The sequence below is a fragment of the Antechinus flavipes genome, chromosome 2 (assembly GCF_016432865.1).
Source record: "Antechinus flavipes isolate AdamAnt ecotype Samford, QLD, Australia chromosome 2, AdamAnt_v2, whole genome shotgun sequence".
Classification (NCBI taxonomy): Eukaryota; Metazoa; Chordata; class Mammalia; order Dasyuromorphia; family Dasyuridae; genus Antechinus; species Antechinus flavipes.
The window spans coordinates 472,168,406-472,190,624 of record NC_067399.1 but is presented as its reverse complement, the minus strand read 5'-3'; the positions used below and the strand labels follow the sequence as shown (position 1 = coordinate 472,190,624).

The window sequence follows — 22,219 nt, the reverse complement described above, 5'->3', positions numbered from 1 at the left end:
TCTTTTTATCTCTCATTTGAACTTGGTTGATAATATATAGAATGCTAATATCTTATCTGGATTTATTTTGTATCTTGTACCAGCTTCTTTTAGCATATTATAATTTACAGGCAAGTAGGCATGTCATAAAGTAACTAGCATGTTAAGCAACATTAATACTGCTATAAAGCAACACTGGGCTGATTAGATCTGTGTTAGGTTTCACCAAAAATAATTCCTTATATTGGATCATTGGGTTATTTCTGTTCAAATTGCTATGTGTTAATTCCACAGTCTATTTTGGCCAAAGCTGATACAATCTCTAGTATGTCTACTATATCCTTAGCATCCTCATAGGGCCTCACCTAAGCAAAGTTTTGATTTCTCACTATGATTAATATTTTAATTGGCTTTAGTTTCAATCTATGAGAAATAGGGTCAATAGACAACAAAGGCAAAAGAGTATGATCAATTAGTAAGGAAAAGAAGTGAATTAGACTACTGTAATCAAAAAACAAAAGAAATATACGGATGAATTTTTTTTTTAAAATGAGCATGTGTAGTCTGCAGAAGATTTGAGGGATATCTCTCTTGAGATATTTAATGGGTTCTCCTTCTGAAAAGACTTGCTCTGTTCAGCCCCAAGTGGCAGAACTGAGATTAACTGATGAAAATCACAGAAAGCAAATCAGCTAAGTATGAAGAATTTAGACGAGATGAAGGAGAGAGGAAAGAGAAAATAAATGCTTATTAATTAAAAATAAAAGAACTTTCAATCAGAGATTGCCAAAAGGCAAATAATTACTTGTTGGGGACACTGAAGAGGGTATAAATTTGATTAAATGATATTTTCACTCTATGCAGTTTTAAGAATCTATAATTGACATAACTATATTGATAGGGTTATTTTTCACATGACCTGGAATTTGACCTTTACTGTAATTCATAAAATATTGTAGTTATGAAAATGTAGTTATATATACATTGATGCTAATGTAAGTTTTTAGGGATAATAAAAAAAATTAATTAAGAAAAAATCATCTATCCCCTCCAAAAGAGAGTACTCAGATTTAAGAAAGACTCATAGACAGATGAGGTCTCCCCCTGATGTTGGACTTAACATGAATTAAATTAATCTGAATAATAAATAATTCCTTGCCTGAGGCACAAGTTCTCTTCTGTGACTAATGGCATCTCCTTTGGTACTGAGGGCATCAGAGTAATAGTCTGTAACCTATCCTTCTCTGTGTGCTTCCCTTTAAGCTGAGAGCTCTTTGAGGGCAGAATTTTTTTTTTTTCACCAAAAAGTTCTCTAGTAGGACGAATTGTACTTTCTTCTTTCTTTGTACTCTCCATGGCATCTACTCCAGGACTCTGATCAAGGGACAGATTGGTACATATTGTCAATCATTAGTTGACAAAGTGTTGTTTTGATTATAATGTGTCCCAACCTTCCTTTTGCAGATAAGAATCCTGTCTGACTTCAAGAGGTTTCACTGTTGCTGCAAGAACTTTGCTGGATGATACATCATCTCTTAGAAAAATAACAGACAAAGAGAGAGAGAAGAAAGATACAATGGTGAAAAATCTTTTGTGACAAACCTCTACAGAGAAGCCATATCACCAACTATTTACAGGGTCTGCGTGATGCTTTTATTTATCCTCCAGGATGTGGAACAGTGTCAAATGTTTGTCTTTTGGAAGATGCAGATGCTTGGATGTTCAGAAACTTGAGGAGAGAGTGAGGGCAAAAAAGTAGAAAAGATACCTATAAAGGGATTTTTCTGTAGGGCAGAATGGAGTTGTAGACAGTGAGTGATAAATTCTCCATCTCCTTGGGGCTGAAAGGAATCCTTTCACCTCCCTAAAATGTGAACATTCTACAAATTCTAGACAAGAGAATGGTTTGGGGGAATTGGACAATAGTCAATGAATTTGTTCTTGTGAGCTTCTCTGCCCTGCCCCCTGAGCTACAGATTTTACTGTTCCTGTTGTTTCTGATCATTTATTTTGTCACTTTTATGGGCAATGTCCTTATAATCCTGGTCACTACAGCTGATTCTGCCCTACATAGCCCCATGTACTTCTTCCTCAAGAACCTGTCCTTTTTAGAAATTAGTTTCAACATAGTCATTGTCCCCAAGATGCTAAGTACCTTGCTGACCAAAGACACAACTATCTCTTTTCTTGGCTGTGCAACACAAATGTATTTTTTCTTCTTCTTTGGGGCTGCTGAGTGCTGTCTCCTTGCCACCATGGCCTATGACCGCTATGTGGCTATCTGTGACCCTTTACGTTACCCAGTCCTCATGGATCAGAAAGCTTGTATTCAGCTGGCTGCTGCCTCTTGGTTCTCTGGATTTCCTGTAGCCACAGTACAAACAACATGGATTTTCAGCTTCCCATTTTGCGGTCCAAACAGAGTGAATCACTTTTTCTGTGACAGCCCTCCGGTAATTGCATTGGTCTGTGCTGACACCTCCCTATTTGAACTGGAGGCACTGACAGCCACAGTTTTATTTATTCTCTTCCCCTTCCTGCTGATCTTGGGATCCTACGTTCGAATCCTCTCCACTATCTTCAGGATGCCCTCAGCAGAGGGAAAACATAAAGCTTTCTCTACTTGCTCTTCCCATCTAGTTGTTGTCTCCCTCTTTTATAGCACTGCCATCCTCACCTACTTCCGTCCCAGATCCAACACCTCACCTGAGAATAAGAAGCTGCTTTCACTGTTCTACACAGTGGTGACTCCCATGTTAAACCCTATAATATACAGCCTGAGGAACAATGAAGTGAAAGCTGCACTCCAACGAACCCTCCGAAAAGTCATCATCTCCCAGAGATTATGACTAATTTTGCTAAAAATTGAATTGAGTAGGGATAGGATTAAAGGACAAAGAAAAAGGCAGTATGGTAAAGGAGATAAAGAGTTGAACTTGGAGACAAGCAGACCTGGGTTCAAATCTCATCTCTCATACTTTTTATCTATATGCCAATCATTTAAGCGCCTTGTGCCTCAGTTTCCTCATCTCTACAATTGGGATACTAATACCTATAGTACATGACACTCAGTGTTGTTGTGAGGTTCAAATGAGATAATCCATATAAAACACTTGCAATGTTAGAATTATAATTAAAAGCAATTAAAACAACTCTAAAATTTTACTCAAATTTCACTTTGAAGTGGCAAAGATGAGAAAAGAGGCTCAATGTTAAACAATGTTAGAAGAGTCATAGGAATACAGTTACATTTTTAGTAGGTCTATGAATTGGCCCAAACATTTTAGAAAACAATTTGGAATTTTACTTTTAAAAAGTGACAAAATTATTCATATCCTTTGAGCTAAAAATCCTACTGCTAAGCAAAGATAAAATGAATGGTCCCATCCAGACTTTAATATTCTTAGCAGCACTTTTTATGTGGCAATAAAGATGTAGTGCAAAGTTAGCTTCTATTTATCTGGGAACAGCAAAACAAAACATGTTATACAAATATAATAGAACCCAACACTACATATTCTTTGTAATAACCTCTGAATATGAAGAATTCAAATAAACATGGGAAGATTTAACTGAACTGATATACAGTAGAGCAAACAGAACCAGATAACAATAAAGTAATAACAACAAAAATTGAACACTAAAATATTATAATGACCAAAATTATCCCAGGAGATTGGTACTTCTCTTTCTTCAATGCATAAGTGGGAGACTATGAAATGTAGAATATACTTTCAGACACATTATTGATATGTTTGTCAGTTTTGCTAAACTTTTTTTTCTTTTTCTTTTTTTCCCCCTTTTTTATAAACTTTGCTATAAAGGATGACTTGCTATATAGGGAAGAGGTAAAAATATATTAAATAATTAGTTAATTAGAAAATAAAATATATCAGATAAGATTAATTTTTTTATTATCATAAGTCCCAGATAAAAGAAAACACATGAGAAATAATAAAGCTTATATATTACATTCAAACAATGGAACCCCATAGTTCTCTCTTTTGAGCTTTGGAGATGATGGCTTCTACTTTTGTTCTATGTACCTTGACCTTACTTAACTTTGCAATGGAAAAGGTACACCTAGAGAGGGGGTAAAAGGAGAACAGTATTTAGAATTACCCTTCCACTTGACCAAAAAAGGTATAAAGTCAAATTTAGTCCTCTAAAGAGAAAGAGACCCCATTCATCAACATAAGAATGGCTTTCAAATCATTAGAGTGGTATGAATAGAAGAAAAACTACATCAGTGGACAGGAAACATATTAAACAGTAAAAAAAATCTGATATCATGTTTATTAATCATAAGAAAACATCTTGAACTGAAAAAAATAGTATGAGAGAAAAACATAAATTCAACTCTCATAATTTTAAATGTAAATAATATTTAAAAATCTAATTAAAAGAACAAAGAGTGACAGATTGCATTTTTTAAAAACCCACAATTGCTTGCTTATAGGAAACACATTTTTTAAAAGAAAAATATAGAAAGAATAAAAATAAGGGTCCAGAAAATTTTTTATTATATTGCAAATGAATTTTTAAATGTAAGAATTGCTATCAGACAAAGCAAAAACACTCAAAATATAAAAAAGGATAATCAAGAAAATTCCATTATGCTGAAAAGAACCAAAGACAACATATCAACTTTAATATTAAACTTATATATTCCCGATACCTTGGCTTTAAACTGCAAAAAGTTATAGACAGTACCACAATAGTGACAGGGAATTTCAATGATCCTCTCTCAGTTTTGAATAAGTTAAACAGAAAGATAAACCAAAGAGAAAATAAATAACTGTGAAAATCACTAGAAAAATTAGAGCTAAAAGATTTATAGTATCTACTAAATAAGATTGCTAAAGAATACATTTATTTATTAGCACCATCTGGAACTTTTGCAATAATTAATCATGTGTTAGAGCAAAAGGATATTAGAAACAAATATAAAAAGGCAGAAATAACAAATATATTTTTAAAAGATCATATATCACACTATAGCACAAACAAAAGATGCAGACCCAAATGGAGACTTGCCAATGAAATCCTAAATAATGAGTGGGTCAAAGAACAAATATTAAGATAACAGTAATGTGACAGAAAATAATAATGATAAAATATCAAAATTCCTGGGATGCAATAAAAGCAGTCCTGTAGGATGAGGGGAATTAGATCATATCTCTCTTGCTTTAACAAAATAGGAGGGGGAAGGAGCTAGCAAACTAAATGTGTATTTTTTAAATTAGAAAGCAAAAAAGATATTTAAAAGTAGACAAAGGAAACAGAAAACAAAAAAAATCTTATAGAAATGATAAATAATTAAAAACAAGACAAAAAATCAAATGAATAAAATAATAAATGAGCAAGATAATATCACAAAACCAAAAGAAATATAAAAAGCAATCAGAAACTATCATGTCAGTTATATGCTAACAAAACTAAAAACAGAATAAAATTCAAATATTCAAACAAAAGAATGGACAGCTAGGTGATATAGTACATAGAGAACTGGGTTTGGAGCCAGGAACACTCTAGTTCAAATTCAGACTCAGGTATGTCCTAGCAGTAACTCTGGGTGAGTCATTTAACCTTTACTTGCTTAAAGTATCACTGGCAAAAAGGGCATCCATTGGAGAAGGAAACGTCAAATTACACCATTGTCTTAACCAAGAAAATCCATTGAACAAAAGTCACACACAGTAGGATAGAATTTAAAAACTGAATAAAAAAAATTAAAAGACTAAACTTAGATTTTAAAGAAAATAGAGCTAACTATACAAGAACTACCTAAGGAGGAGATGGGGGAAGGAGGTGGCGTGGGCAGAGCTCTAATCCTGATGGATTCACTGGAGAATTCTATCAAACTTTTCAAGAATAATTTGTACCTATATTACGGAATTTTTCCTATAAAAACTTGTAAAGAAAGCACCCTACTAAATCTCTTTTATGAGATAAATATAATCTTAATACCTAAATTAGAAAAGGATAAAACACAAGAAAATTATATACAAATATAATTAATGAATAACTATTTTTAAATGTTCAATAAAATCCTAGGAAAAACTATGAAGATATATCCAAGAAACCATTCCTCATGGCCAAGTTGGTTTGTACCAAGGATGAAAAGATAATTCACTATGAAGAAAATAAGTAACATGATTAATCATATTAAAAACAAAAATATTCAAAACTATATAATTATCTCAATGGATATTGGATCCTCTTTGACAAAATATAATATTTATGCCCCTCAATCACTACAAAGTATGGGTATAAGTCGATTTTTTATGATCATAAAAAAGTAACTATTTTAAAATAAAAGCAAGTGTCATAAGCAACCACAATACATTAGAATTCCAATAAATATGGCCCTAGAGCAAGAATATACACACTCTTACTACTATTATTTGACATCGTTTTGGAAATATTAGCAATATCAATAAGTCAAGAGAAAGAAATTAAATGTATTAGAGAAAGTAAAAAAAACTATCCTCATTTGCTAATTATATGATGGTTTATTTAGAAAATGTTAGGTAATCAATAAAGTTAGGAATTGATACAATTGGTTCAACAAAGCTGTAAGCTACAAAATAAATCTAAAAAAACCCAAAATAATATGTTATGATAATAAAATTCAAGAGGCAATAATTCAAAGGGGAGTTCCATTGCAAATAACTCCAAAATAAAGGAAGTATCTATGGATCAAACTACCAAACCACACAAAGCACTTACATAGGTTCAGTTACAAAGTACAAATAGCTGGAGAATTATTCCATATTTGTGGATAGTCCGTGGTAGCATAATAAAATTGGAAATATTACCAACTTTATAATTTTAATGCTATTAAACAAAATTATCAAAGGGATAATTTATAAACCTCAATAAAGTAATAAATTCATTTGGAAAAACTAGAAAATTAGAACATCAAGGAAAATAACAAAAAAAAGAGTAGGAACAATGGAAGAATAACTTCCAAGAACTCAAACTATATTATAAAGCAGCAGTCAAAAAAAAACTATCTAGTATTGATATATATATATGTGTGTGTGTGTGTGTGTGTGTGTGTGTGTGTGTGTATGTGTGTGTATAAACATATAGAAATATACAAATACAAATATAGTTACATGTGTATGTAAATATACATATGCATGTGTGCACATATGTACACATGTATAAATGAATCAATGGAACAAACTAAACAAAAGAAAAGAGGAGGGAATTTGAAACAAATGGAACTCAATAACCTAGTCTTTCATGCTAGAAAACTTAAGTTAGGAAGACACTCCATTAAAACTGCTGGGAAAATTTGAATGGAATCTGTCAAAAAATAGGCTTAGACTAACATATTATTCCATATTCCATAATACATTCAAAATGAATATATGACTTTAATATTAAATACCAGATTATAAAAAAATTAAAAGAGAAGTAGATGATATGCCTCTTATAGCTATGAATGAGAAATGTATTCTTAACTAACGAATTGATAAAAACAAATCAACAGACAAAATAAATAATATAGATTACATGAAACGTAAGTTAAATTGATGTATCTAGGATAAGAAATGAAGCAACCAAATGGAAAAAAAATTATTCAGCTTCTCTAAAAAGAGTTTTGTATTCAAGATCCATAATCTTGGATAACTAATATATGTGTATATATGTAGCTAGACAGACAAAAAAACTAGAAATCTTTCTTTAATGGATCTCCTAACAATCGTAAGAAAAAAATTCCAACCACTAATAATTAGAAAAATCAAAACTATCATGAGGTTTTACCTAATATACTAGAGATTGGCAAATATAATAAAAAATAGGATAGGCAATGTTATAGGAAATTATATTTATAGGAAATGTTTATGGAGAGATAAACACATTAGCAATTTGGAATTATGCAAATAAAATGACCAAAATATCATTTAAATCAGAGATTCCATTACTAGGCATGTACTTCAAGGAGGACAATAAGAAAAAGAAATTGTCTATATATGCCAAGATACTTGTAGGAAAACTTTTTTGTAATAGAAAAAAATTAGAAACAAAGTTTCTGCCCATAAACTGGAGAATGACATAAAAAATTGTGAATATGAATGTACATGTCTCTTTGCTATCCTTGAGGTAATAGGGAATCACTGGAGATTATTAAAGAGAAGAATGACATGGTCAGATCTGAGCTTGAGGAACATTATTTTGACAAATGTGTGGAGGATATGTTGGAGTAGGAAGAGACTTGAAGCAAGGAGACCAAGTAGGAGGCTCTTGAAATAAAATAAAGGTTATAAGAGTTACAAAGAAGAAGATGAGAGAGACATTAGATGGGCACAAAATTTGTCAACAAATTATAAATATGGATAAGAGGTCAATGTTGAGTTTACAAACCTAGGAGACTGGAAGAATGATGGCATCAATAGAAATAAGAGTTTGGAAGAGTAGTGGCTTGTGGAAGAAAAGATAGTTTCTTTTTTTGATATATTGAATTTGAAATGACTCCTAGAAATCCACTTTGAAATATTTAGTAGACAGTTGCTGACATGGGACTGAAACACAAGGGAAAGTAACTGTGACTGGAGATTATATTTATGTATATACATACATATACATAGTGTATGTATAAAATATACGTACATGCATATGCAAATATATAGATATGTACACATAAGCACACATATACATCTATGCATGCATGTATATGTGCACACACGCACACACACATATATGTGTGTATATATATGTTTGGCCTTAACTTTAACCTATTGGTCAATAATAACAAAGTTTCTGAAACAATAATGAAGTGCATAACAAACCATTCCTTAACTCCACCTCTAAGACCCTTCCTCAATTCCACTTCTAAGCCATAAAATTAGCATGTCAGTGACATGAAGCAACTGATCTCTTTATCTTTTTCCTATAAATTTATCTTCTTGCTTTTATAATGTTTCTTCAACTCAGTCCTCTTCCCATGGATCCCCTGGACCCTTACTTCTTGAGCCAGATTCTGAAACCTCTTGATCCATGCTCCTCAGTCCCTCTCATATAAGGAGTAGGACCTCTTTTTTTCTTCCTCAGCATCTTGATTCAGCCACCCCTTCTGAACTCTGCCCCATTGAGAGAAGTAGCAGACTTTTGATGTGGTACACTCAGAGTGCATGTGCCTTTTTTAAACATCAGATCTTTCCCAGATTAAGGAACCACTTGGTTATTACTCTGAGGATCTGAATACATATATTGAAAGCTATCTCCCTCCAATTTGATCTTATCTAAGATGTTAATATCATTATCTCCTTTTGCTGCAGCAGAGAGGAAAAAAAGAATTTGGGATTTAATCCAAATTTGGGGATGATATGGCTAAGTCCTCCTCCTCCTCCTCCTCTGGTCAGATACTCTCCAGGGGCTATTGTTGTCCCAGTTGCAGACCCCCGGTTGGGATTACCAGGAGGGAAGCAGAGACAGAGAGAAAAAGATCATTTTCTAATTTTCCTCATTAAAGGTGTGAAGGAGAGAATTAAGAAGCAGATTAATTATGAAAAATTTAAAGAAGTTACCCAAGGAACTTGGAAAATCTTGCCCCCTTTCAGAGGTACCTTTTAGAAGCTCTTAAAAAAAAATGCACTAACCTGGACTCCTCTCCTTCAGAGAGGACCGCAGTCCTCAGCATGTGTTTTACTAGTCAGTCTGCCCCAGACATTCAGAGGAAGCTTCAGAAGTTAGCCATGGGTCCTCAAATTCCCCAGATACAGCTATTACAAAATAATATGTGCACATATGTACACATGTATAAATGAATCAATGGAACAAACTAGAGTTTTGTTTGGAGTTTTTAAAAGGGACTCAGTTGCTGCAGAGAAACAGGACCACAGGGCTAGAACTAGGAGTAGAGAACAGGCTCAATTTTTAGCTGCTGCCATATCTGGGAATCATGGAGGTTTGTGCTTCAGATGCCACAGCCAATGTCATTGTCTCACAATTGTCCTCAGAGGAAACCCCCAGGCCCATGATCTAAATGCAAACAGGGGCACTGGAAGAAAGACTGCTGACAGAAGAGTCAAGCCAATTTTTCCCAATGCCCTCTTCTCCAGTCTCCTCAGGACTGGGAGTGATGGTCCTCAGGATTTGGCCAGGCTCCTTCTAACTCTATAACAATGACTGAAGCCAGGGTAACTTTGGACATGGCAGATAAATCCACTGAATTTCTCCTTGACACGGGAGAAATATTCTGTCTTCCCGGGTACTCTGGTCTTATCTTCTCCTCCCCTCATAAGGTGATAGGAATTGAGATCTTCCCTCTACTTTACCAGTTTGGTGACTTATTGTTCAAACACTCTTTTTCTTATCATCTCCTCCTGTTCTGGTCTCTTGTTGGGGACCCAATTTCCTCTTTTCAGACCTCCTGGCGTACTTTTTGTGCTTCTCTCAAAGAATAATCCATCTGAAATCTAGGAGGAAGCAGATTCTTCTATCAGGGACCAAGGAATCCCTGCATACTTTCCTGGGCACAGTTGGATTTTATAGCTTCTGGATACCTAACTTTGGGATTATTGCCAAGCAATATTAAAGGCTCTGACACATGGGGCCCTTATTAGACCAAGGCTTTTAAGACCTTGAAAGTTAAACTGACTTCTGCCCCAGCATTAGCCTTGCTTAATTATATAGGTCTGCCATGCCTGCCTAGTTTGTGCAAATCCTGAAGGGACTGTTAGCTCCCCTACCTCAAACCCATCTAGAGGAGGGGTATATATTCAAGGGAGGACTGGCTTTTACTCTGTATGTTGATGAATGGCCAGGGCTTGAGGATCCCTGGATTGTGATCCTAGATCTATTGTTTAATTCTCAAAGAAACTTGACTCGGGTGTCATCTGGGTGACTCTCCTGCCTTAGAGCAGTGGCTGCCATAATCCTTTTAATTGAGGAAGTCTCCAAACTCACCCTGATCCAACTAGAGGAGATTCTAACTCCCCACTGGGTTCAGAGCACTTTGGAAGCCAAAAGTCATCAGTGGCTCACTAGTGGGAGGCTTATCAGGTATTAAGCTCTCCTGTTAAGATACCCCTGATTTGAATCTCTGGGTGAGCCACACTCTCAATCTTGCCACCCTCCTCCCTGACAGTACTCAGTCTAGTGACATTATTCAAAATTATAAGGAAACACTAGATTCTATCTATTCCAGTTGACCTGACTTGATGTTCCTCTTGACAAGGCAGACAGTGAATGGTTTACTGATGAGTCCAATTTTTTTGAAAATAGGGAAAGGAAAGAAGGTTATTCTATGGTGAGCCTCAATAGCATCTTGGAGGCTAAGTCACTACCCTTGGGACCTCTGCTCAGAGGACCTAACTCATTGTGCACACCAGAGCTTTAAAATTGGGTAAAAGAGTGAAAGTAAACATCTATATTGACTCCAAATATGCCTTTCATGTTTTTCATGGTCATGGGTCTATATGGAAAGAGGATTTTTGACAGCCAAACATTCCTCCATTAAGTATGCAGGGGGAATTCTACAATTACTGCTAGCTGTCCATGGACCTATGGACATGTTTTGCTTTGTTTTGTTTTGTAAAGAACACCAGAAGGGGAAATTCACTTCAGGCCAAGGGAAACAGGCTTGCAGATTCAGCCGCCCATATTGCTCCCTATTTGCCCCTAATCATGGCACTTTTGATTCCCCAACTCCCTAACTCCTACATTCCTTTATATAATTCCCAGGAACAGGCCTTGATAAAGGAAGAGGATATACTCATTCCTTTTCTGGGTGGTTTCAAACACTCTCAGGCCAGTTTCCAATCCCTACAGGCCAGCCAGTGGAAACTTTTCTTTGGCCTACATCAAGCTATATCACTTAGGAAAGATTGCTCTTCAATCCCTTGTGATACCTATTTTCACTGGTCACAAGGTGGGAGAAACAAACAGGTCTGCCCAGCTGGCCCACTTTGTGAAAATCCTAAGGGGACTATTAGTCCCTTCACCCCCAAAACTGTCCAGAGAAGGGGAGAATTGGCAGATGCTTTTACGCATATGCTTCCTTGCAGGGACTTCAAACTCCCTGGTTTTTCTTGATATCTTTACTAACTGGGTAGAAGCCTTCTCTTGTAGATGTGAAAAAGCCCAGGAGGTATCAAAGTGTTTGCTCAAAGAAATCATACCTTGTTTTGGCCTGCCTAGCTCTTTACAGAGGGACAATGGCCTGGCATTCATTTCTCAAATAACCCAAACTGTGGCTGAGGCACTTAAGATTACTTATCATCTCCACTCTGCCTCAATCTGCTGGAAAGGTAGAGAAAATGAATCACATCCTTACAAAACTGTTCCTGGAGACTCATGAGGATTGGGTGAAGAATCTCCCATTAGGACTACTTAAGAGTCTGCATTGCACCTTAGGAGAAAGAATAATATCTGATCACTCAGTTTGCCCCACAGATTGGTACAATCCAGAAGGCTCTTTCTGAATATACAAATGAACTTATTCCTAAACCCACAGATGCTCATGCCCAGATTGTTTGCTACTCCAGTAAAATCTGGGGGACATGGTATATTTGAAATCTTGGCAGGCCCAAGGTATTGCCCCTGGATATAAAATGAAAAGAACCCCAGAGGGTCATTCTGATTACTCCAACTGCAGTTAAACTCAAAGTGTTGTGCCCCAGATTCCTTTTATTGTCTTGACTCGGTTTCCCTAAATTATTCTGCTTCAATTTCCCTAAATTGTCCTGCCTCAGTTGCCCAAAATTGTTCTGCATCAGTTTCCCTGGTTGCAATTCTCCTTTTCTGCCCATTAGAACTGAGATAATTAGGGCTGTGAAGATCTGACATTCTAGAAGATAAGATTTCAGATGCCCTATCCAATTCTATCCAATTCAGCTAGCTAGTTGGAATTGTTTATAACTCTAAGTTTCAGACTTCCTAGCTCTAAGCTGGATACTTCCTTAACTCCAAGTTTGTAAGAATTTATGGTCCTACCTCACAACCTGTCAGAATCAGATTGATGGTCTCTGCCTGGAGATTCCCACTCATCAGAGTTTGGACTCTACCCCCTGCCTTTGTTTCACATGCTGGGGACAACATGCCCCTAGTACAATCTCTATCTTGCCTCAGTTTCTCCAACATTACAAAGGTCTTCCCAGCTGGGCTCATGTTTCTAAAATTAAAAGTGCTATTCCTGTTACCTCTCCTCCCTCACATATTCCCAAAGATATTTCTGGGAATCCCTAGAGGATCTGAAACTACTGATCCGCGGGACTCCTAGAAACATTGGAAATATACTGGATGGAGAAGGGCGAACTTATTCCAGGCCATAAATTTCCAACTATTTGTTCAATATGAATACCAATGGCTACCTAATTCTAAGACTCATCACCCCCTGAATGCTGCTGTCACCATTTTCAAGTCGCATGTCTCACCCTCTAGTCTGGACTCCACTAAACTGGGCTAGCTCTACACCCCTTATCAGCCTGATGCAGCTCCAGAAGATGAGATCTTTGTCCTTAATCCCAAATAAATTTAGGTCCCAACTGCTTGAGGGGGGAATGCTGTGGTAGAGCTCTTAGGGCAGATAAAGCAATAACCCTAAGATCATCTGACCTTAGGAGTACTGTAGTTCCACAAACAATGCTAGCTGTCAGATAACAAAGTAATCAGTACTAACAAAGTAATAATAGTAATAACAAAGTTTCTGAAATAGTAATGAGGTACATTCTTCAACTTCACTTCTAAAACCACTCTTCAGTTCTATCTCTAAACCATAAAATTAGATATCAGCAATATGAAGCACCTGAATTCTCTTTTTCCTATAAATTTTTCTTCTTGTTCCTGGTTCTTGGCTAACTTCTTTTGGAAATTAGCTTGCTATTATTAGCATAATAAATCAAACTGATTTATAATAAATTTATAATAAATAAAAAAGTGAGTTTACAAATTCTTTTGCCATACCTGTGATATTACTTGTGGATCCTAACATTGTTGGCATTTCTTACATCTCAACAAAATCACTAAGAGTATAGAAAAAGAAGAGGATTCAGGACAGAGGAGGTTTTTTTTTGTTTATTTTAAAGTAAATAGTATTTTTTCCAATTACATGTAAAGATCATTTTCAACATCCATTTTAAAAAATATTTTGAGTTTCGAATTTTTCTCTGTCCTTCCCTTCCCTCTACTCTCTCCAAAATGGCAAGCAATCTGATAGAGATTACATATGTGCAATTATATTAAACATATTTCCACAGTAGTCATGTTGTGAAAAAAAGAAGCAAAACAACAGGGAAAAAACCATTAAAAAAAAACTAACGAAAATAATATGCTTGATCTGCATTCAGATGCCATCGTTCTTTTTCTGGACATGGATAGCCTTTTCTTTCATGAGGCTTTTTGAATTGTAGGACGGAGCTTTTAAAAAGCTTTGTTAAATAAGTACAAAATATGTAAAAATCATATAACTTAAAGAGGAAGAGAGGGAATAAGGTGGGGAGATGAATCCAAGGAAATCTCATGTTTTTCAGATAATATATGTTGAAGGAAACTAAGAAATCTCCAAGGCAAAGGTATAGAAAGTGTATTCCACACTTGGAAATAATCTTTTGCCCAAGCAGGCACTTGAGAGGCAAAAGATGCAATGTTATAGAAAGGAAACCACTAAAGAAGCAAGTTTGACTAGAACAAAGACTCTGTAAAGGGAAGTCATAGGATCTGAAATCTAAAAGGAATATTAGAGGCTAACTCCTTCAATGACCTCATTTTGCAGATAAGAAAACTGAAACTCAGGGAGGTTGTAACTTGGCAACACTATGTCACACTGGATGCTCTGTCTCCAGAACCATTGTTTTTTCTAGAGTGCTAAGCAGCCTCCTCCTAAGAATTTCAAATGGAAACAATAGGTGGGAGCTAGGGGACAATGTAAAAAATTTTGCAACAACAAAAAGGAAGCTGATCTATTTTTTTTCCTGATTCAAAGAATATGGATTTTTTTTTTTACTTCCATGAGCTCCATCATGCAGAATATTCCTTAAAGATGAATGTTAAGATTTTTCTATGGCTCAGTTTCCAGGGACAAGTGAATCATTGTTCTTTCTTCTCGTCTCAAAGTCAAATCTGTAAACCAAAACAAATTCTCTCTCAGGGAAATTTGGATCTTTCTCTTAGAAGGAAAGCCAATTTTAGAGTTGCTGGTTTTCTGCATGTCCAGCTGGACACTAGACATTATTTTCAGTCATTGCAAAGGACTATTGGTATGTCAAGCCATTCTGCTTCTTAGTTAATATAACCAGTTCTCATACAGCTTTTCTTGGTTATATGGATAATTAGGAAGCTCAAGCAAATCAAGATAGTGAACTCATTCACAGATGCACTCATTACAAATTCAGGGGAAAAATGCTTCCCCATACCATCTGCTTCTAGGGGTAATTCATTCCCATTACCCTCCCCTAGACTTTAAAAAAAGGCTTTGACCCAGTGAGCTTTATCTATTTTCCTGATCCCTTAAAGAACTCCCATAGGCAAGATTACTCCCAACAGAAATTCTACTATCTATTTTTCCCCTCACATAAAACATAGGTCCAGCCTTTTTTTTTTTTTTTTTTTTTTTTTTTTTTTTTTGCCCTGAGCCTGAGGAGTAGCCAATGAACCCAGTGCTTATAAGCATGTGAAGAATGCTCAGCTTATGGAATTTGCACATGGACTTTGGAGAATGCAATGAAGCTCTTCAATTGGTTTCAGTCTGGTAACTATGTGGTAAACAGAAGTCTCTTTGGCTACAGCTGCACAGGCAGAACTGGGGTGCATTCAAAAGTCAACCTCGTATCTTTTTTTGGTTTGGCTTGTTCCAGTTTGGTGGCATTCTGATAAGAAACAATGTTAAAAGGGAGAAGCCTTATGTCTTCTTCATACCAGACTGACATGTGGCTAAGAAAAGAGACCTTGATTCTTTACATCTCTGTTCATTATTTTAGTTTCTTTAGGTCAAGAAGATCGGAGATCTTTGGAGATTTGAAAGGTCAAGCGAACATCCTTAACAGGAGATTCAGAAAGTAGGTCCCTTCTGGATGCTGCAGCAAGTACAAGGAATTCTAAGGCGCAAGGAGTGACCTGGACCCAATCTAGCTGTAGGTAAGATAAGGGCCCATCCAACCTAGATGTAGCATTTAAATGCGAAATCTAAGGTACAATTAGCATATTCTTCTTGACTGCTGGAAGTTTCCATTACGCTTACCACCTTTACTCAAGATATTTAGGATAGGGGAGGGCTGGAATCTAAAGAAAATGATCTAGCTGTTCTCTGCTATCCCTACATTATGTGTGAATCAGATCTTAATGACCTAGGAATAGCTATAGATATGGTGTTCAAGGACAAACTTGATGGGCAACAGCAATTGGACCAGCTAGGGCTCTTAATCCAGTATACTTTCTAGGGGCTGAAATAGGTGAGACTTGGAAGTAAACCAAAGCATTTTTCTACCTGTTCTGTTGTAATCCTAATAGCAGTGGTAGAGATAGTAATAGCATTATAAAGCTTAAAATGCACATTACTTAAATTATCTAAACAGCATATTAATGTCCTAAAAATATTTATATCACTCCAAATTATTATACCTTCCTTTGTTAATGAACATATATTTAAAAAGTTAGATTGATGGGAACTCAAGCCAGCTTGTCCTCTTTCCCGTGGCTTCCTAGGAGGATCCTTCCTTCCAGCATTGGATGGCCAGGAGTGCTTTAGAAAGTTGAATCAGGGCCCTGAGAAATAGTGTTACTACTGACAGGCTCTTTAGATCTATAAGGCTCAGTTGGGCCTTAAGGACTCCAACATGGCCAGTACCAAGAATAACTTGACCTCTTGCTATCTGAAGCAGGGGAAATATCAAAATGCAGAAACTCTGTATAAGGAGCTCCTAACTCTGGCTCAAAAGGAGTGTGGCTTAGTCATTGGAGAAAACAAGCCCATCTGGATATGTGCTGAACAACAGGAGTAGAGCAAGAATAAGTGTGGAAACACCACCCCTATGGAGAACATGGCAGCTTGTTACAGGCTAGCAAAGTGGACAGCCCCACAGGGAATGCCATGCTGCAGAGCCTGGGGTTCTCCACAAGGGAAGGTAGAGGCAACTCATACCCTGAAGGACTGTGACAGTTGCACTCGGAAACAGGGCCTGGTTGCTGCCAGTTAGACCAAGGTGAGATCAAGGTGATGGAGCTGCCGAAAGATGTGTGGTGGGGCTTTCCAGAAGAGGTGGTGATAGAGGCAGCCCAGACTGTAGGGGACAGCTGAGACTAAGGAAGTTGGGCAGACCCGTGAGGCCCTCCTTTCAAATTGGAGCCCTCTGGCCATGGCCACCCTGGGGTTGTAAAGGAGAAGAAGCTGAGCCAAGATGAGTTCAGGCTGGGCACAAAGGCCTGTATCCAGGACTGGAGACCTTCAGGGGTGAGCTCCAGCCTTGCTGATTTCTCTTGCTGAAGAATGTGATGAGGAAGGAGGAAGGCAAGCTTGGAACACAGAAATGCTTGGGGCTCCTGCATCAATCCCTGAAGGCCATCGACCTGGGATTTTGGGAAAGTCAGGTGATCCTGGTGCTTTCAGGCCACCTCAAGGCTGGGGAGTCAAGAGAAGCAGAACCTCCATGCCCAAATGTGCTGCTTGGTGCAAAAGAACCAGTGGCTTTGGGAGGAGCTGGACAATCCCCAGCAGGTGCTGCAGCACAGGGAGCAAGTCATGGTCTAGCTGGAGAAGAAGCAGTACCTGCCACTTATGAACCAGATCTGGAAACTGGACAAAGATCCTTCTCCCAGCCAAGAGAAGGGGACTGTTTACCAGGATTCTCTGGATGACTTGTTCCTAACCAGGATGAATAGAGCCCAGCTCAGGGCCCCAGGGTTGAATCTACTGCTGCCCAGTTCGGAGTTTATGAGATCCCTGCAAGGCTCAGGACTTTGCACAATCTGGTGATTCAGTACCCCTCCCAGGATACCATAGGCCCTGGAGAAACTCAAGATATGATCATCTGATGTGGTCACTGTTAGGAACATCTTGAATTTGGTGTACTGAGATCAGAAGAAATACAAAGAAGCAGACTCTCTGCTCAATGACGATTTAACTAGAGAATACCTTGGAAAAGGCTGTGGCAGCTACTTTGATCAACCCTGGCTGTTCTCTATGGTAAAAGGGACAATTACAAAGAAGCAGAGCCCTCATGTAAATGGGTCCTAGAGATCCAATAAAAGGTGTTTGTGGCCAAGTAGCTGAATAACCTGAATAATCTGCTCTGGTCAGAACCAGGGCAAGGCCAAAAGGGTGGAGTACTATTAAAGGTGGGCTCTGGAGATCTAGGAGGCTCAATCGTAGATCTCAATCTGATCATCTCAACTTGGCCAAGACCAAAAATAATTTGTCTCTTGTTTTCTGAAGAAGGGGAAATACAAAAACACAGAAACCCTGTATAAGGAGATTCTGACTTGTGCCCATGATAGCAAGTTTGGCTCAGTCAATGGAGAAGACAAACCCATCTGGATGCATGCTGAAGAACAGGAGGGGAGCAAGAAGAAGCTTTGCTATACCACCCCCTCTGGAGAATACAGCAGCTGGTACCAAGCTTGTAAAGTAGATAGCCCCACGGTGAACATCATGCTGAGGAGCCTTGGAGGGCTCTAGGGCTGGCAAGGGATTAAAGAGGCAATTCACACCCTGAAGGCTTCTCTTAGCTGCAGTTGGAAACGGGGCCTGAATGCTGTGAGCCAGATCAAGATGAGACCAAGGTGGTGGAGCTGCTGAAAAATGGCGGTGGGCAGTGGGGTGGCTGAAGTTGGTGCGAAGGAAGAGGCGGTGCCGGGGTCTCGGGCTAAGCTGGAGGCCCAAGATTCAGGGTTCTCGACAGAGAAATGGCTCCTTTGGGATACTCTGCGATGCCCAGAGATGCTTGTGAAGAAGCTGCAGGAGGGTGGCGCCCAAGAATCTCGCTACCCCCACGGGGTGAGGTAGTTCTCCGACTTCCTCCCTTAGAGCACAGAAAAGGCCAGCCGTCTGGCCACCCCAAGCCGCATGCTCAGTGTCAGCTCCCCGCCCAATATCGACAGAGCTCTCTCATTGGCTAGCAGAAGGTGGGAGGGCGGACCTAAACTCCAAAGGGTTCAGCCAGCCGCTAACCAGCTCCTGGGCCCTCTATGGCTGCTTGTACAGGGTACAGGGGAAGGCTCAAGCATCAGTCCTCACTCCACATTAGGTTGTTTCTTTCAGGTCCCCCCTCCCCTATCGGTTTTTGTCCAATCTCAGGGTAACTCCCCCTCTCATTTCAGACTTAGTAGCTCCAGGCTTATTCTCCTGGCCCCACACAGTCTAGCATTGTTAGTCACACAGCCTAGAAATGACCTCTTGGTGAAGAATGCAGAGAGGAGCCATGATTCCCTCCTGAATTTATTTTCTTCTGCCCTTCCCTTCCTCTCAGTAGAAGCCAGGAAAGTCAAGAGCCTCATCAGGACCCAAAGCAGTTCCCGTCACCTGGCCCCAGGAGAGGACTCTGGCAACCTTCTGCAAGGTGACCATGGGGAAAGAGAACAAGCAGGCTTGAATTCCCATCAGGTTGACTGTATGTATAATTTTTCTCCCTTTTTTACATTATTTCAGATCCATATATATAAATGACAAAAGTTTCTAGGTCTCTAATCCATTTTTTTTTTCAAAATTCATATTATGAACTTGAGTTGTTTCCAATTTTTTTGCTAATACATATTGCCATTTTGATTATTTTTCTGAGATTCGGTAAGAGAGCTTGGCCTTTCCAAATTAAGGTCTTTTCCAGATCTTAACTAATCTGAAGTAATGCCATTCAAAGACCAAGGCCTAGGTAAAAATTGAGACAAAAGGTGGCACAAGTTGCCAACACAAAATCATCAATCTGGGAGGGAAAGACCAGTGACTTTCTAGACCAAATACAAAACAAATGCTATTTATAGACTTCCGGCCAAGATGGCGGAGAGGAGGCACACTGCTGTGTAACCTCCACATTTTTCTCTCACTATCCATTTCATTTCATGCCTCTGAATTAATGCTCGACTGAAAAAAACCATACAATTAGTTACCAAGAGAAACCATCCTTGAGACTCGTCAAGAAAGGTCTGTTTTTGCGCGAGGGCGGGGTAGGTTATTAGATCGGAAGCAAGCTGCGGGCAACAGCGGCAGCGAGAGCATGGAAGGCGGCTCAGAGCCGAGCAGAGCAGAGAGGGGGTGGGGCGTGATCGCAGCCATCTCTGAGGGGAGAGCTTTGCTATAGGATTAGATACTTTGCTCCAGCAGCAAGTCAGCAGCCCAGCAGAGAAGTTAAAAACACCGGGGCTGAAGAATACAACCCCAAACAGCTGGAGTCTCTCGGGACCTGGCCACCCCTCCCCCACAGTGTCTCAGCATGCTCTCAGATCTCAGAACACAGGCACAGCACAGTAGGACCCATGCCTCACGGCTACCCTGCCCCACCCCCAAAGAAAGCAGCCTCCATTCAAGGGTTTTTTTTCTTCTGTTTCTTTGATAGTTTGTCTTTGATTATTAGACAGAATGAGCAAGAAACTGAAAAAGACTTTAACCCTTGACAGCTTCTATACAGATAAAGAGCAGACTCCAAATCCTGAGCAGACTCAAAACAAACAGTCCCCAGGTGAATCCCCAAAGGAGGAGATCATATGTACCTCAGCACAGATGAATCTCATGGAGGAAATTAAAAAGGCTCTCACAAGGGAGCTAGAAGAAAAATGGGAAAAGGAGAGGGAGGCTTGGAAAAAGAGCCTGGAGAAGTCAGTTAAAGAGAGAGTGGATAAAGAAACCAAATCCTTGAAAAATAGGATTGGTGAACTGGAAAACAAAATTGGCGAAATGGAAAAAAATTCCACAGAACAAAAGAACTCAATTGGACAATTAGAAAAAGATCTTTAAAAAGTGAGTGAAGAAAATACTTCACTGAAAATCAGGGTCGAACAATTGGAATTGAATGACTCGAGGAGACAAGAAGAATCAATCAAGCAAATCCAAAAAAATCAAACACTGGAAAAGAATGTGAAATACCTTCTGGGGAAAACAACAGACCTGGAAAACAGATCCAGGAGAGACAACCTGAGAATCATCGGACTCCCAGAAAAGTATGATGAAAAAAAGAGCCTGGACACTATTTTCCAGGAAATTATCAAAGAGAACTGCCCAGAAGTCTTAGAAACAGAGGGTAAAATAGACATTGAAAGAATTCATTGATCCCCTACTGAAAGGGATCCTAAAATCAAAACACCAAGAAATATAGTGGCCAAATGCCAGAACCCTCAGATGAAGGAAAAAATACTGCAAGCAGCTAGAAAAACCCAATTCAAGTATCGAGGAGCCACAATAAGGATCACCCAGGATCTGGCAGCATCCACATTAAAGGATCGAAGGGCCTGGAATATGATATTCCAAAAGGCTAAGGAACTTGGGATGCAACCAAAAATAATTTACCCAGCGAGATTGAGCATCTTTTTCCAGGGAAGAAGATGGACATTCAACGAAGTAAGTGAATTTCACCTATTTTTGATGAAAAAGCCAGAACTTAACAAAAAATTTGATCTACAAGTACAGAACTCAAGAGAAATCTAAAAAGGTAAAGATTAATCTTGAGAACTATATTTCGGCTATAAAGATGTATAAAGAATACAGATATACCTTGTTCTAGAAACTAGATGTGGAAAGGACATTGTACCAGAAAAAGGGGAAAGTGGGGGTACTACATTTCATGAAGAGGCAAAGAAAACCTATTATATCTGAGAGAAAGAATAGAGAGGGATGAATATAGTGAGTATTTTACTGTTTTCAGAATTGGCTTTAAGAGAAAAATTTTAGACATATTCAATCTATGGTGAAACTTCTCCCACCTCATTGAAAAGTGAGAAGGGAAAAGTGAAAAGGGAAGGAATTAGCTAAGCGGAAGGGAATATGGAAACTGGGAGGGAAAGGGGTAAGATAGGGGGAGGAACTCTAAGGGGGGGGAGGGATACTAAAAAAAGGGAGGGCTGTGAGAAGCAAGTGGTGCTCACAAGCTTAATACTGGGAAGGGGGGTAAGGGGTAAGAAGGGAAACTTTCTTAAAAGTTTTCTTATTTTTGTTCCCAATGCTTATCACAATGCCTGGCACATAATACCAGTTTAATAAATATTTTTTGCATTATATAGGAAACAAAAAATTGATCTAAAGATTTTTTTTTAGAAAAAGTAAATAAAAGGGGCACCTAAGGCCTAGAGCTGACACTTGAAATTTAAT

The 22,219-nt window shown here is 38.2% G+C and overlaps 1 protein-coding gene and 1 pseudogene across 1 annotated transcript; both read left to right on the top strand.

Annotated features, from left to right (window-relative positions):
* Nucleotides 1-1,880: 1,880 nt before the first annotated feature.
* On the top strand, nucleotides 1,881-2,828 carry LOC127550610 (olfactory receptor 10A4). The gene has a single exon (XM_051979705.1). It carries the CDS (start codon nucleotides 1,881-1,883, stop codon nucleotides 2,826-2,828), a length of 948 nt encoding a protein of 315 aa, XP_051835665.1.
* Nucleotides 2,829-16,970: 14,142 nt separating this feature from the next.
* On the top strand, nucleotides 16,971-18,931 carry LOC127546813 (kinesin light chain 2-like; annotated as a pseudogene).
* The last annotated feature ends 3,288 nt before the right edge of the window (nucleotides 18,932-22,219 follow it).

Bases quoted from the DNA above. Each gene is read 5' to 3' on its own strand.
- LOC127550610 (XM_051979705.1), top strand. From the start codon at position 1,881: ATGGTTTGGGGGAATTGGACAATAGTCAATGAATTTGTTCTTGTGAGC.